We start from the raw sequence: 13,593 nt of genomic DNA on the forward strand, positions 1-13,593 counted from the left end.
ACCTGCTCTGTGACAGCCATTCTGCTGGGCGTTGGGGGCCTGGGGGTGAAGCATGATGCACAAACTCCACTTTCCAGAATTCACAATCTGGGGAGGGATGCTGACAAAGGGAGGTTGGTGTGACAAAACCTTGTGAAGGAGTGTGGGGCCGTGGAGCTCGAGAAGGGCCCCTACCTGATTGTTTGACTGGGCGGAGGGGATTCTAACCTCTAAACTGAGACCAGAAGAGTCAGCAACCCTGGGGTCCCAGGCCAAGGGCATAGCACAGGTCTGATTTGTGAGAGAGCTTGGCCTTTGTGAGAAAGAAACCTGTTTCACTGTGGTTGGAGTTTAGAGGGGGAGAAAACAGTGTGGTGGTTGCTGGGTGCTCGTGGGCCAAGAGCTGACTCCCAGGACTGCACAACTCAACCTCGGGAAAGCTGCTCAGCCACACTAAACACTGCCATTTCCTTCCATTGGCCTTCAGATAAAATGAAGGAAAATGGCTGATGGGGGAGTGAGGGGAAGGGATAGCTCGTACTGCAGGGCTGGAGTGTGGGGTCCTCAGAGATGTGTGTGTGTGTAACATAACCCCAAGTTGTCTGGGTGACCTTAAGTGATGACTCAAACTCTGTGTGAGCACAAGTCACAGAGACTTTCTTGTGATTCAGCAGGAAGTTGAGACATACAGAACATTAAGGTCATCAAGCCGGAGGTGGGTGGGCCGTGGAAACAGCAGCCGTCAGGCAGCACTGGGGTTTAGCCCTGGGTTTCCCCAGGCTCGGGACCTGACAGGACTGAGTCAGAGCCCCAGAGCCCTGTGCTCCTGGACAGGGGTGGCTCAGCCCCCACCCTCTCAGGTCTCTGGAAATGGGTTGAGGCAGGGCCTGAGGCTGGAGAGGGAAGTGACTTGTTCAAGATCTCAGGTCTCAGGCCTCCTGGCTTTTCTAACTGGCTCATTCAGCACTAGTGGGGGCTGGGCACTGTGCATGTACTGGAAATGGCCTGGAAGAGGACTGGCCTGACTGCCCACACAAAGCTTAGACTCTACTGGTGGGTTGATCATAAACAAGAAAACCAGCTAATACATAGAGTTAATACAAATACTATGAAAAAGATAAATCAAGGTGGGACTAGAGGGATGGGGATGCAGGGTTGGATAGAATGGTTGGTGAGGGCCTTTCTGCAGAGGTGACGTTTGACTTGAATGACAAGAAGGAGCTGGCCATGTGAACAGAGCAGTCCAGGTAGAGGATACAGCAAGTGCAAAGGTCCTGAAGTAGGAATGAGCTCAAGATGGCTGGGGGTGGGAAGGGTGGCCAGGGTGGCCAGGGTGGGCAGATGGTGACTGAAAGGAGATAGGAGTTCAGACTGTGCAGGACTTGGTAGGTCAGGGTAAGGGATGGGCTTTTGCCAAAATCAAATTGAAGAGCCTCTTCGCAGGCTGTAGGACTTCTCAGTGTCAGTTCCATTGTGGACATATGATCCTGTCCTGTTCTGTGAGCCCAAGACATTCAGGCATGCCCCTGCCTCCATGTGGTCCGAGCAAGGAGAGTGCTGCCTTTCTGGAGAAGGAGCTGTCACTTCACCAGCCACTGTGGGTGATAAACGAATCCATATGGAACTTCCCACCATTGTCGCCATGGAGTCGGGTCTGTGAGGAGAGAAACTTGAACTTGAAGGATAAGGGCTTGGGGGAGGCCAGAAGGGCTCCAGCTCTGGGGACTCACTGTGTGGCTTGTGCTCAAGGGAGGCCCCAGGGGCAAGGCCCCTTCAGCATCTTCCCCAGCGTCTCCTGGGTGCAGATACACAACATGGATACCTTGGCACTGTGCTCACACCAGAGCCTCTGAGATAAAGGAAAATGCCGTTTGAAGTGGGGCCAGAGCAAGAACTCGGGCTGTTTCCCAGGCCAGGGCCCTGCAGAGGGATATGGGTGTGGCGAGGGTGGTAAGATGAACTTTCTGGCTTATGAAGCATGTTGTGAGAAAAAATGCTCTACTTGGGAAGTAAGCTATCTACTTCACCACAGGCCCGCCCCTCCATGTTGCCCAGTATCTGCCCTTTCAACCCTTTCTTGTTCCTGAAGGCACTTGAGTTTGCAATCCTGGAGGGACTGCATCTGAGCCTTCAAATGGGACACATTTCAGCATGTGCAGGGGCCCAAGACTAAGTTGGCTTGGATTTGGAGGACACCTTGGGAGTGGGGCATTTGGGGAGTGCAAGTCAGAGGCCTGGCTCTGGAGTAAGACTGCCCAGAGCTGGAATCCTACCTCTGCCACTAGCACCCTGCACTATCTCCCTGGGAGGCAGGTGCTGTAGTTGTCCCCACTTCACAGAGAAAACACTTCACTGCTCGACAGCCCAGGTAGCGTTGCCAGAGAAAATACAGGTGTGTCATTTTTAATATAGTAATTCGTTGTTTATTTGAAATTTTAATTCCAATAAGTAGGCCTACTGTATTTTACTTGCCAAAACTGGCAGACCTACCAGATTAAAACTCAGGGCTGCCTGACCCCAAGCCCCTGTTTAATTTTCCTAACACCCAATTTCAGAAATGGTGAAGCTCAAGACTTTCGTGCCCTCAAGGCAGGCACAGCTCGGGGGTTCCAACACCCTCTGGTCTTTCACCCTGCGGGTCGCCCATCCCCAACCCCCAAACCCCAAACCCCAAACCCCAACCCCCGCAAGAGCTCGGGTGAAAAGCGCGACCCGCCGGCCACGCACGTCCGCCCCACGCCGCGCAGGCCGCGCTCGTAGGCCCCGCCCCGCCGCGCAGGCCCCGCCCCGCGCGCCTGTCCCCTCCCGGTCCTCGCAGGCCGCGCCCCCGCCGCCGGCAGCGCGCTTTCAGCTTCTCGTCTCCAGAAACTGCGGCCGCGGCGCCACCTCCGCCTCGGGCTGCGGCTTCCAGCCTGGCCCGCCCGGCCCGCGGGCCATGGAGCTCCGCGCGGCGGGTCGAGCTAAGCCGGCGCCCGCCAACCTGCCCGCCCGGTAGGCGCTCGGCCGGGGGAGGGGGCGGTGGAACTCGGGAGGGAGGTTATCCTGGGTCCTGGCCCGCCGCAGGCCTCCCGGAGATGCGGGTGGGAGTCGGGATGGGGCTTGCGGGCTCCTGGTTCTGTCTGACCCAGACTCGACGGGTGACCTTGAGCCGAGGGGGGCTCTTTCTCTCTACTCCTTCCCCATCGGCACAATGGGATTTGGGAGTGAGGGGGTTTTCGCAGAAGTCACCGAGTCCAGCCCCTTTAGGACGGACACAGTGCTGCCCTGTGTTTGGTGACTTCAAGGCGTTTGAGCCCCCGAAGCCATCCGCCTCGATGCCGGCCTGTACCCCCCCTGCCTCAGTTTCCCTTGGGCAGTTTCCTCAGAGGCCCGGGACCCAGCTCTGAGTTTGTGGGTCTTGGCAGGTGCCTGGCTCCCTCCGCCTCCCAGCCGGAGCCCTGGAGGCAGCGTTCCCCCAGCTGCTGAGCAGCAGCGACAGCATGAAGGCTCCGGTAAGTGGTGGAAAGAAGAAGGCTTGGAGGGCTTCCGGCCCATCAACCTCAGTTGCCTCTCCTGCCCCGAGCCCTGCCCTGACCTGACAGGCTGGGTAGCTGCACGCAAGTGGTGTTCCCTCTCTGGTTTCAGTGTGTTGACCCTCTCCCTGTAAAACAGAAGAGCACTATTTCCTTTGAGCATCTCCGAGGTCACCCAGGCGAGGCACCTCCCTGGTGTGAAAGTTCTGTTTAGCTGCTCTTGACTTTATTCAGGAGCCTGTGGCGGCGGGAGAGAGCCTTGGGTGTTGCAGGTAGCCCACCATGTCTGCCTGAATCGGATCTCTGGGTCCCTCGTGGGCAGGGGACCAGGTGCCAGCAGAACCTGGGGCCTCAGGGGCTGAACCCTCTCCCCTACACAGCTGGCTGCAGAGGGAAGATTTATTTTTAGAAGCTGATGTGGCTTGTGGGCAGAAAGAGTGTGCCTCTGGCAGGATACGCCTGTGGTGCGGGTGGGGGCGGATGGTGGAGGCTGCTTTCCCGCCACTGATTTTCAGAGTGCCAGCCAGCTGCTAGGTGGTTTCTGAGGGGCAGCAAGGGACCTGGGCCTTGGAGAGGCTGGGAAAAAATTAGAGCCCAGAGAGACACAGGTGGTGACCAGGGTGGCCCAGCAAACCATGGCAGCCCTGCGTTGTGTCCCCAACCAGGTGGCCCCTTCTCGAAGGCTTGGTGGGTCCATTCACTAAGCCTCTCGGCGGGCCAGCCCCAGACTGGGCCCTGGGCCAGGGGCCAGGAGGGCTTTCTGGTTAAATGGCCTTTGGCACATGGTTTCTGGAGGTGGGGGTCTCTGAGCAGCAGCTTTCAATTATTGAAACTGCTTCTTGAAGGATGCGTCCCTCACATTCCCTTCTACCATCCTCTTTACTCACGGGGACTGCTTGCCCAGATTGTGATCATCAGCTCAGGGGATGGCCACCGAGTTGGCTGGGGGACGGCATAGGGGATGGGCACGTTGGCAGCCTCAGTCCAGTCTGAAGGGGGCTGGTTGTCTTTCTTATGGGCCACTCTCCTAGCCTCATGTGCACAGCACTCTACAGTTTACAGAACATTTTCTCCACTATCCTCCCGCAGTCAGTTCACATTGCAGGCCTTATGGGCGCCTATTCTGTAGAGGCAGAACAGGCCCAGAGAGGTGGAGAGGCACCCAAAGCTGCACCGTGGCTTCTGGTTAAGAACGTGCACTTTGCAGCCAGAATCTTGGACTCCACCCTGCTGCTTTCTTGCTTTGTGACCTTAAGTTACATACTTCACCCCAAATTGGTTTCCTTATCTAATATGGGGATAATAATAAGGCTTATCTCCGGGGCTTGAGCCCAGAGCAAGTCCTGGTTATTGGAGAGAAGACTGATGATGTTCTAGGAGCTGCTGAGCTGGGGTTTGGACCCACCAGGCTGGGTGCAGCACCCTTGCAGAAGCTCCTAGGAGCCCCAGGGACCCCCACCCCTACTCCATGACCCCTGTTTTCCCCAGGGTCGGCTTCTGCTTGTCATCCTATGTTCCTTGGGCTTCTCCACTGTCTATATCCTGCTATGCTGCTGGGCCTGCCTGCCCTTTTGCCTGGCCACCTGCCTGGACCGCCGCCTCTCTGCCAACTCCAGGCCCACTGTGCCAGGGCCCCTGCACTTTAGTGGATACAGCAGCGTGCCAGATGGGAAGGTGAGTGGGCCAGGCAGACATGTTGGGGGCAGGCCTGGCACAGGCTGCCAGAGTGCCCCCCCATAACTCTCTGGAGAGTAGTGAGACCTGGGCTCATGCCAGGCCAACCTGGACCCTGGGCTTGGCTCTTGTGCTCACCAGCTGTAGGATGTTGAGCAGTCAAGTCACTTCACCTCTGTGAGCCACAAGTTCTAAGAGGAAATGGGTTTTTGTATTCAACAAATGCTGCCTGGCTTCTCTCAGCTGCATGCTGGCAATGGAAAAGGTGAGTCAGATAGGGTGGCCGGCCACCTGGAGCTCCCTGTCCAGTGGGGGAGACAGACACCATCATATCATGCTGATGCATGTCTTCTGTGCATCATTAGATTTCACGCCTACACACACAATCCAGTTGTGCAAATGTGTATTTGGTACCTTGGGTGTATCCTGACTTGTGCTGATCGCTGCTGGGGATAGAGATGACACAGAGAAGTCATGTCAAGCCCAGAGCTCTCCCTCTCATGGGGAGCCAGGGACATTAGGGCCCAGGGGTGATGAGACTGCTGTGGCCCCTGCCCCAAGGTGCCCACCTCCCCATGCTTACTCTTCTGGACACGGTTCCCAGCAACCATTCCTCACTCTGATTTCAGTAGCCCCGCATGGTGAGGTTTCCAAAGGCATCCTACACTGATGCCCAGTGCAGAAAGCTCCCGTTTCTGAGTTTGATGGTTCTCTGAGTGCTGGTCAGAGGGAGGTATGCTTAGGGGCCCTGGCTTGGAGGAGACCTGCTTCCGGTCTTCATCCCTCTGAGTCTTAGTTGCTTCCTCGCATGTAAAAGACTATCCTTGCCATTTCCCTCTATAAGATTGTTGCGATGGTTCGCCTGGTAGTTCACACAGACAGGTGCTGCATAAATATTTGATCAAGATGCAAATACCGCTCAGGGCTGAGGCCACGAACGAGCTTGGCCATGTGGGACAAATAGTGGATGGCCTGGCTGGACACTGTCCTATCTTCCATGGTGGTGGCCAACATTCATTTCAGACACTCAGAGCTCATGTGGATGGGGACCCAAGGTACCAGATCCCCTAGGTTTTTGAGAGAAGCAGGAAATCCAGGTTTTGAATATCAAAAGTTTTTAATTAACAAATTAGGAGTTAATCAAATATTTCTAAGACCTTGTTCCGGGCAAGCAGAATACCTCCTGGGCTGCTGGGAACCTCAGATATGAACAGATTCCAGTTGTCAGGACTGCCCTCAGACTTAGGGCAGAAGAAGGAACTTGTTCTTTATAGCTGGGGTGTGGAAAATGGGCCTGTGAGTCCTTAAGTCAACAATGTGGTGGACATAAACCATCCCTGAGTGAGACATGGCACTGTGTCGTTATTGACTGGAATAAATGTTCCCACATCCTTTACATCCTCCATAAACCCATGTCCCCCCAGAAGGTGTTCTGCTTCTCCCCTGGTGGAGGCATGGGTGGGGAGCAAGCCATTTCCTGGGAGCCATGGCCCCTCACCCCCAGTAACTATTGTCAGGCTTGTTGATTCAGCTTCTGCCTCCCAGGGGATAATGAGGTGTGGCTGGGCCCTCACTGTCCCCAGGTCTGTGCTGATTACTCTCTAGGCATTTTTTTTTTTGTATCATTACTCTACAGTTACATGAGGAACATTATGTTTACTAGACTCCCCCTGTCACCAAGTTCCCCCCACATTCCCCATTACAGTCATTGTCCATCAGCATAGTAAGATGTTGTAGAATCACTACTTGTCTTCTCTGTGTTGTACAGCCTTCCCTGTGCCCCCCCCCACATTATATCTGCTAATAGTAATGCCCCCCTTTTTTTTTCTCCCTTATCCCTCCCTGCCCACCCATCCTCCCCTGTCCTTTTCCTTTTGGTAAGTGTTAGTCCATTCTTGGGTTCTGTGAGTCTTCCGGTGTTTTGCTCCTTCAGTTTTTCCTTTGTTCTTTTTTTTTTTTTTTTTTTTAAAGTTTAAAACCTGTTTATTGCTTACAAAACTGCAGTCTCCTTTGTTCTTATACTCCACAGATGAGTGAAATCATTTGGTACTTGTCTTTCTCTGCCTGGCTTATTTCACTGAGCATAATACCCTCTAGCTCCATCCATGTTGTTGCAAATGGTAGGATTTGTTTTTTTCTTATAGCTGAGTAATATTCCATTGTGTATATGTACCACATCTTTAGCCATTCATCTACTGATGGACACTTAGGTTGCTTCCATTTCTTGGCTATTGTAAATAGTGCTGCGATAAACATAGGGGTGCATGTCTTTTTCAAGTTGGGCTGCTGCATTTTAGGGTAAATTTCTAGGAGTAGAATTCCTGGGTCAAATGGTATTTCTATTTTGAGTTTTTGAGGAATCTTCATACTGCTTTCCACAATGGTTGAACTAATTTACATTCCCACCAGCAGTGTAGGAGGGTTCCCCTTTCTCCACATCCTCACCAGCATTTGTTGTTGTTTGTCTTTTGGATGCTGGCCATCCTAACTGGTGTGAGGTGATATCTCATTGTGGTTTTTATTTGCGTTTCTCTGATGACTAGTGATGTGGAGCATATTTTCATGTGTCTGTTGGCCATCTGAATTTCTTCTTTGGAGAAGTGTCTGTTCAGCTCTTCTGACCATTTTTTAATTGGATTATTTGCTTTTTGTTTGTTGAGGTGCATGAGCTCTTTATATATTTTGGATGTCAACCTTGTATCGGATCTGTCATTTATGAATATATTCTCCCGTACTGTAGGGTACCTTTTCCATTGGTGGTGTCCTTTGCTGTACAGAAGCTTTTCAGTTTGATGTAGTCCCACTTGTTCATTTTTGCTTTTGTTTCCCTTGCCCGGGGAGATATGTTCATGAAGTTGCTCATGTTTATGTCCAAGAGATTTTTGCCTATGTGTTTTTCTCAGAGTTTGATGGTTTCATGACTTACATTCGGGTCTTTGATCCATTTCGAATTTACTTTTGTGTATGGGGTTAGACAGTGATCCAGTTTCATTCTCTTACATGTAGCTGTCCAGTTTTGCCAACACCAGCTGTTGAAGAGGCTGTCATTTCCCCATTGTATGTCCATGGCTCCTTTATCATATATCAATTGACCATATATGTTTGGGTTAATATCTGGACTCTCTATTCTGTTCCTGTGGGTCCATGGCTCTGTTCTTGTGCCAGTACCAAATTGTCTTAATTACTGTGGCTTTGTAGTAGAGCTTGAAGTTGGGGAGCGTAACCCCCCCCACTTTATTCTTCCTTCTCAGGATTGCTTTGGCTATTCAGGGTCTTTTATCGTTCCATATGAATTTTAAAACTATTTGTTCCAGTTTATTGAGGAATGCTATTGGTATTTTGATAGGCATTGCATTGAATTTGTAGATTGCTTTAGGCAGGATGGCCATTTTGACAATATTAATTCTTCCTAGCCAAGAGCATGGGATGAGTTTCCATTTGTTAGTGTCCTCTTTAATTTCTCTTGGGAGTGTCTTATAGATTTCAGGGTATAGGTCTTCCACTTCCTTGGTTAGGTTTATTCCTAGGTATTTTATTCTTTTTGATACAATTGTGAATGGAATTGTTTTCCTGATTTCTCTTTCTGCTAGTTCATCCTTCTCTAGGCATTTTTAATCCAACGCTGAGAACCTGGTCAAGTAGACACTCTTTTTATTCCCATTTCACAGATGAGGGAACTGAGGCTCAGTGAGGCAAAGTGACTTGCCTAAGGCCACACAGCTAGGAAGGGGCCAAGCCAGGATTCAGCCTCAGAACTGGAGGTTCCCAACATTGTCATGGGCACTAAGGACTCTACTTTTATTTTATGAACTGGGCACAACATGAGCAGGGCTTGCACGGAGGAGGGAGTAACCTAAGACTGATTCTCAAAAGCTCAGGTTCGTATTTACTTAACAAACATATATATGACTGTCTTGCGCCAGGTACTACTCTAAGTGCTTTATAAATATTTGCTCACGTTACACTAATAGAGGACTCATGATTTAGGGCCTGTTGGGGTCTTGGCAGTAGAGACAAGAGCCGTGAGTATGGCTGATGTGGAAGCATGGGGCTCTGAACACAGAATCTCAGCTCTGTCCCTTGCTGTCCATATGACTGGGAAAGTCACTCCAATGCCCAGCTTCAATTTCCTCATCTTCAAAATGGGCCCATAAAGTACTTCAAACTGATAAAAGGATCAAGGAAGGCCAGTGGGTGTACTGGGTGGAGGAGCAGGGTGGTGGGAGCTGTGTGCCCATGCCTCTCTCTTTCTCTCTACCTCCCCCTGCAGCCACTGGTCCGAGAACCATGCCGCAGCTGTGCTGTGGTGTCCAGCTCTGGCCAGATGCTGGGCTCAGGCCTGGGTGCAAAGATTGACGGCGCTGAGTGTGTGCTGCGCATGAACCAGGCGCCCACTGTGGGCTTTGAGGCAGACGTGGGCCGGCGCAGCACCCTGCGCGTTGTCTCACACACGAGCGTGCCGCTGCTACTGCGCAACTACTCGCACTACTTCCGGCAGGCTCGAGACACGCTCTATGTGGTGTGGGGCCAGGGCAGGCACATGGACCGGGCGCTTGGCGGCCGCACCTACCGCATGCTGGTGCAGCTCACCCAGATGTACCCAGGCCTGCAGGTGTACACGTTCACCGAGCGCATGATGGCGTACTGTGACCAGGTCTTCCAGGACGAGACAGGCAAGAACCGGTGAGCCTGCGCCCTGCTGTGGAGGTCTCCCGGGTGGTGGCAGGGGTGGGGGCCTCCCTTCTGGAGGTGCTTATTGTCCATCAAGGCTGTGCTCTGCCAGGCACTGGGGGTCAGCAGTGATGGAGGCTGGTGTGGTCCTGTCCTCTAATGGGGGGCAGAAATCAGAGGGACTTCCATTCATCAAGTTATCACATAGATTGAGAATCCCAACTGGTGGTGAGGGGCATTAGGAGCTCTAGGGGGGAGAGCGCTACAGTGAGGCAGGGTGTGGGTGTGGGACGGACGCTTCCCTCTTGAGGGGTGCTCCCCGAGATCTCAGCCAGTCTCTGAAGTCCTTCTGGATTTGAAAAAGCAGCAGTCACACGCTAACAGCCTCCTCAAGCACAGGCACCTGGTTAAGCACTCTGCACTCAAAATCTCTCATACCCCGCACCCACAGGAGCACTTCCGCGGAGGCCCCCTCTGTACCCTGGCCCCCCCCCCACCTCTTCCCAGCTCAGGAATCAATGCCACCAGCCTCTAGTTTTCCAACCAAGAACTTGGGCTCTGCCCCAGACTTCTTTTGTTCCATTCTCTGCCACCTGTGATGGGCTGCTGAATCTCCTCTGTGCCCATGTGTGCCCCCTTGACCTAAGCCACCACCCCCACACCCTGCCCTAGCAGCAGCCCTCTCTGATATCTCTGCTGCCACCCTGGTCACCACAGCCTGAGTGCCACCCACCCCAGTGAATTCATGCCATTAGCCACCTGCCCTCAATCCAACAAGTTCACTTCCCATGGATAATAAAGCTTAGACTTGCACCTCCACTGCCCTGGCCTACAGGCCTTGTGAGTTCTGGCCCCTACCTGACTCCATGACCTCATCTCCCTTTGCCCACTCTGCTCCAGCTATACTGGCCATATGGGCTTCCTCAGACACCCACCCTGGTTCCCACCTCTAGACCCCGACACATGCCATTCCCACTGCCTGGAATGCTCTTCCCCCAAATCTCCCCACGACTGACTCCTTTTTGCCATTCAGGTCTGGATGGAATGCCACCTGCCCAGAGAGGCCCTCCATGGCCACCCACTCTTTGCCCCCTTTCTTGTTTCCTCCCCTTCTCAGCAGTGCCCCTGCAGCTGCTCCCTCCTTTGGGAATGTGAGTGCTGGGTGCGACCTGCACGGGGCCTGGGAGGTGTTCAGTGTGAATGAATGAACCACCCACAGTCCCTCTGTAGAGGTGACGGCAAGGTGCCCTTGGCTGGGAGAGTCACTGGTGTTCTGCCTTGAGAGAGTTGAGGCCTGGGGTGGCCACACAGCCCCTTGCTCCAAGTTTAGTTGGGGAACCTGGGGAAGGTGCTGGGCTAACAGTGTTCCCTCCCCTTAACCACCTATAACCCCTGTTTCACAAATGGGTCTCTGAGGCTTAGAGAGGTTCATGAGCAAACCTGATACCCCAGAGCAGATTCAGAAGACCATCTGACCCCGTACAACCCTCTTCCCTACCTCGAACCACTGTGCTCTGCTGCCTCCTGCTGTCTCCCCAAGCTTGGTCCCTTGGGTGCAGGAGGATGTGGCAGGGCCCCCGCACCATCCTCTGGGGGTTTGTTCAAGCCCTGCATGGGTGCTGAGGAACTGAATAGACCTGGGTTTGCGTCAGCTGCACCTCATGCCTGCTGCTGGCTCTAGGCTGGCTCTGTCCCTTCCCCAGCCTCCTCCAGGGGCCCCTCGGTAGGGGTCAAGGTGAGGGCCCTGGTGGGGAGGGTCACCAGTGCTGTGCCTTGAGAGAGGAGAGGCTTGCTCCTAGCTGAGTGGGGAAGTGGCTGGCTAACTGTTCCCTGTCCCCACCAGGAGGCAGTCCGGCTCCTTTCTCAGTACTGGCTGGTTCACCATGATCCTGGCCCTGGAGCTGTGTGAGGAGATCGTGGTCTATGGAATGGTCAGCGACAGCTACTGCAGGTCAGGCCAGCCAGGCCCTGGGCCGGAGGGGAGCAGGGGGCTGGGAGGACTGTGGACTCCCTGTCCTGGCCCCACACTGGAGGGCCTAGGAGCTGTAGGGTGCAGGGTGTGTGGGTGTCTCGGTGGGTGGCCAAGGTGTTTGGTGCCGGGGAAGGAGTGCAGCCTCTGGAACAGGCTGGTTACGAGTCTCCAGGCTAGTTTGGCCCTGGGCTGGTCTCGCCACCTCCCAGAGCCTCCGTTTCCTTATGTGTAAAAGAGAGAAAGTAATGGCACCTTCCTTGGAAGGCTGTGGAAACACGGAGAATAAACTGGTAAAGTGCGTACCACGGCATTGGGCTGATAGAGATGTCAGTGATACAGTACATCCAAGTTTCTGCTTTGGAATCATTATATTTCAATATCATTATAACAAGTTCTGTTCTCTTTGGAACTTGTTTGTTGAGCACAGGATGAGGTTAGAGGAGCCTGTATGCCCTCTGCCGGGCCAGGCCACCAGCGTGCCTGGTGCCAGTGAGTGGGTGGCTGGGCAGGGCTGGCAGTTCTGTGTCACGGGGGTGGGAGCCTCACCGTGAGCCCAGCACCAGCAAGGCCCTTCCCAGTCTTCACCCTTTTTCACATAGGGTCTCAGCCTGGAAGGTGGCTGTCACCATCCCCATTTTACAGATGGGTCATTGAGGCTCACAGGGGCATCTCTGGCCCAGAGCCAGCCTTGCCAGAGGCAGAGCTGGGGTTGAACCTGGCCTTTGGGATCTGTGGGCTGCCCTGCCCCTCCCTTCCGTCCTGGCCTTCCCCAGGACCAGGCATGGGCCTCCGTGGGCTCGTAGGAACCAGTGAGAGTTGGTCGTGGTAGGTGGCAGGTTTGGCGGCAGGCAGGCGCGTGCATCCTGTTGCCCCAAGCCTGTCCCTGTTCCCCATCCACAGGGAGCAGAGCCACCCCTCCGTGCCTTACCACTACTTTGAGAAGGGCCGGCTAGACGAGTGTCAGATGTACCTGGCACACGAACGGGCGCCCCGCAGCGCCCACCGCTTCATCACTGAGAAGGCTGTGTTCTCCCGCTGGGCCAAGAGAAGGCCCATCGTGTTCGCCCACCCGTCCTGGAGGACCCAGTAGCCCAGTCATCGACTGGTCGCACCGTCCTCACCAGGCCTCCGTTCCATCCACACTCCACCGAAAACATTTAATTTATGGATCCTGTCTCCTGCCACATGCCACGTGGACCTCAGGTCTCTTCCTGTCCTACCCTGGGGGTACTTGGAGCCATCTCAAGCCTCCGACTTGACGGGGAGGAGAAGGGACCCACAGCGATCTTTGCACCCTCCTCCCCACCCCTGCTCTCTGAGTAATCCAGATCTTTACTTTGGGGTTCATCCCACCTCTGAGTCTGTCCAGTGGCCTTTGCCTCTGGGGCTGATGGCCCCCAATTCACCAGCATCATGACCTTTGACCCTACACCTGCTCTTTGACCTTACACCAGCCCTGGTCCCTCCTCTCCACACTCCCCCATCCACCCACCTTTGGTGCCACACTTCCCAGGCTGGTTGCCCTCATCAGGGCCACCCAGAGCCTAGGGTTCGCTGGGCAAAGGGGCCTTTGAATTGTGACTGCCAGGGCCACCTCCGGAGTGTACGGGTAAACAGTGTTTTCTGGAAGCCTGTTTCAAGTGTGGTCATGTGTCTGGGGTGGGGATTGGGGGTGCTCTCCCTACCTCGATCCCATTACCTGTTGACGTGAGGGGAGGCCGAATCCCGGGGCCCCTCCCGAGACTGCCTGGCTCCCGGACATTTAAGCTGTCTGCATGATTCTTC

The 13,593-nt window shown here is 54.1% G+C and overlaps 1 protein-coding gene across 4 annotated transcripts; it reads left to right on the forward strand.

Moving 5' to 3' along the window:
* Positions 1-2,801: 2,801 nt before the first annotated feature.
* Positions 2,802-13,437, forward strand: ST6GALNAC4 (ST6 N-acetylgalactosaminide alpha-2,6-sialyltransferase 4). 4 transcript variants are annotated; one of them, XM_037008101.2, is made up of 7 exons: positions 2,802-2,970; positions 3,384-3,470; positions 4,980-5,165; positions 9,436-9,848; positions 10,870-10,987; positions 11,680-11,787; positions 12,709-12,845. In XM_037008101.2, the coding sequence occupies exons 2-6, from the start codon at positions 3,459-3,461 to the stop codon at positions 11,743-11,745; spliced, it is 795 nt and encodes a 264-aa protein (XP_036863996.2). In that variant the 5' UTR covers positions 2,802-2,970; positions 3,384-3,458; the 3' UTR covers positions 11,746-11,787; positions 12,709-12,845. The 4 variants fall into 4 exon arrangements, with proteins under 4 accessions (XP_036863996.2, XP_036863997.1, XP_017517172.2 ...); XM_017661683.3 differs by lacking the exon at positions 10,870-10,987 and having other exon boundaries at positions 2,809-2,970; positions 12,709-13,437; XM_037008102.2 differs by lacking the exons at positions 4,980-5,165; positions 10,870-10,987 and having other exon boundaries at positions 2,807-2,970; positions 12,709-13,437.
* The last annotated feature ends 156 nt before the right edge of the window (positions 13,438-13,593 follow it).

The sequence above is a fragment of the Manis javanica genome, chromosome 2 (assembly GCF_040802235.1).
Source record: "Manis javanica isolate MJ-LG chromosome 2, MJ_LKY, whole genome shotgun sequence".
Classification (NCBI taxonomy): Eukaryota; Metazoa; Chordata; class Mammalia; order Pholidota; family Manidae; genus Manis; species Manis javanica.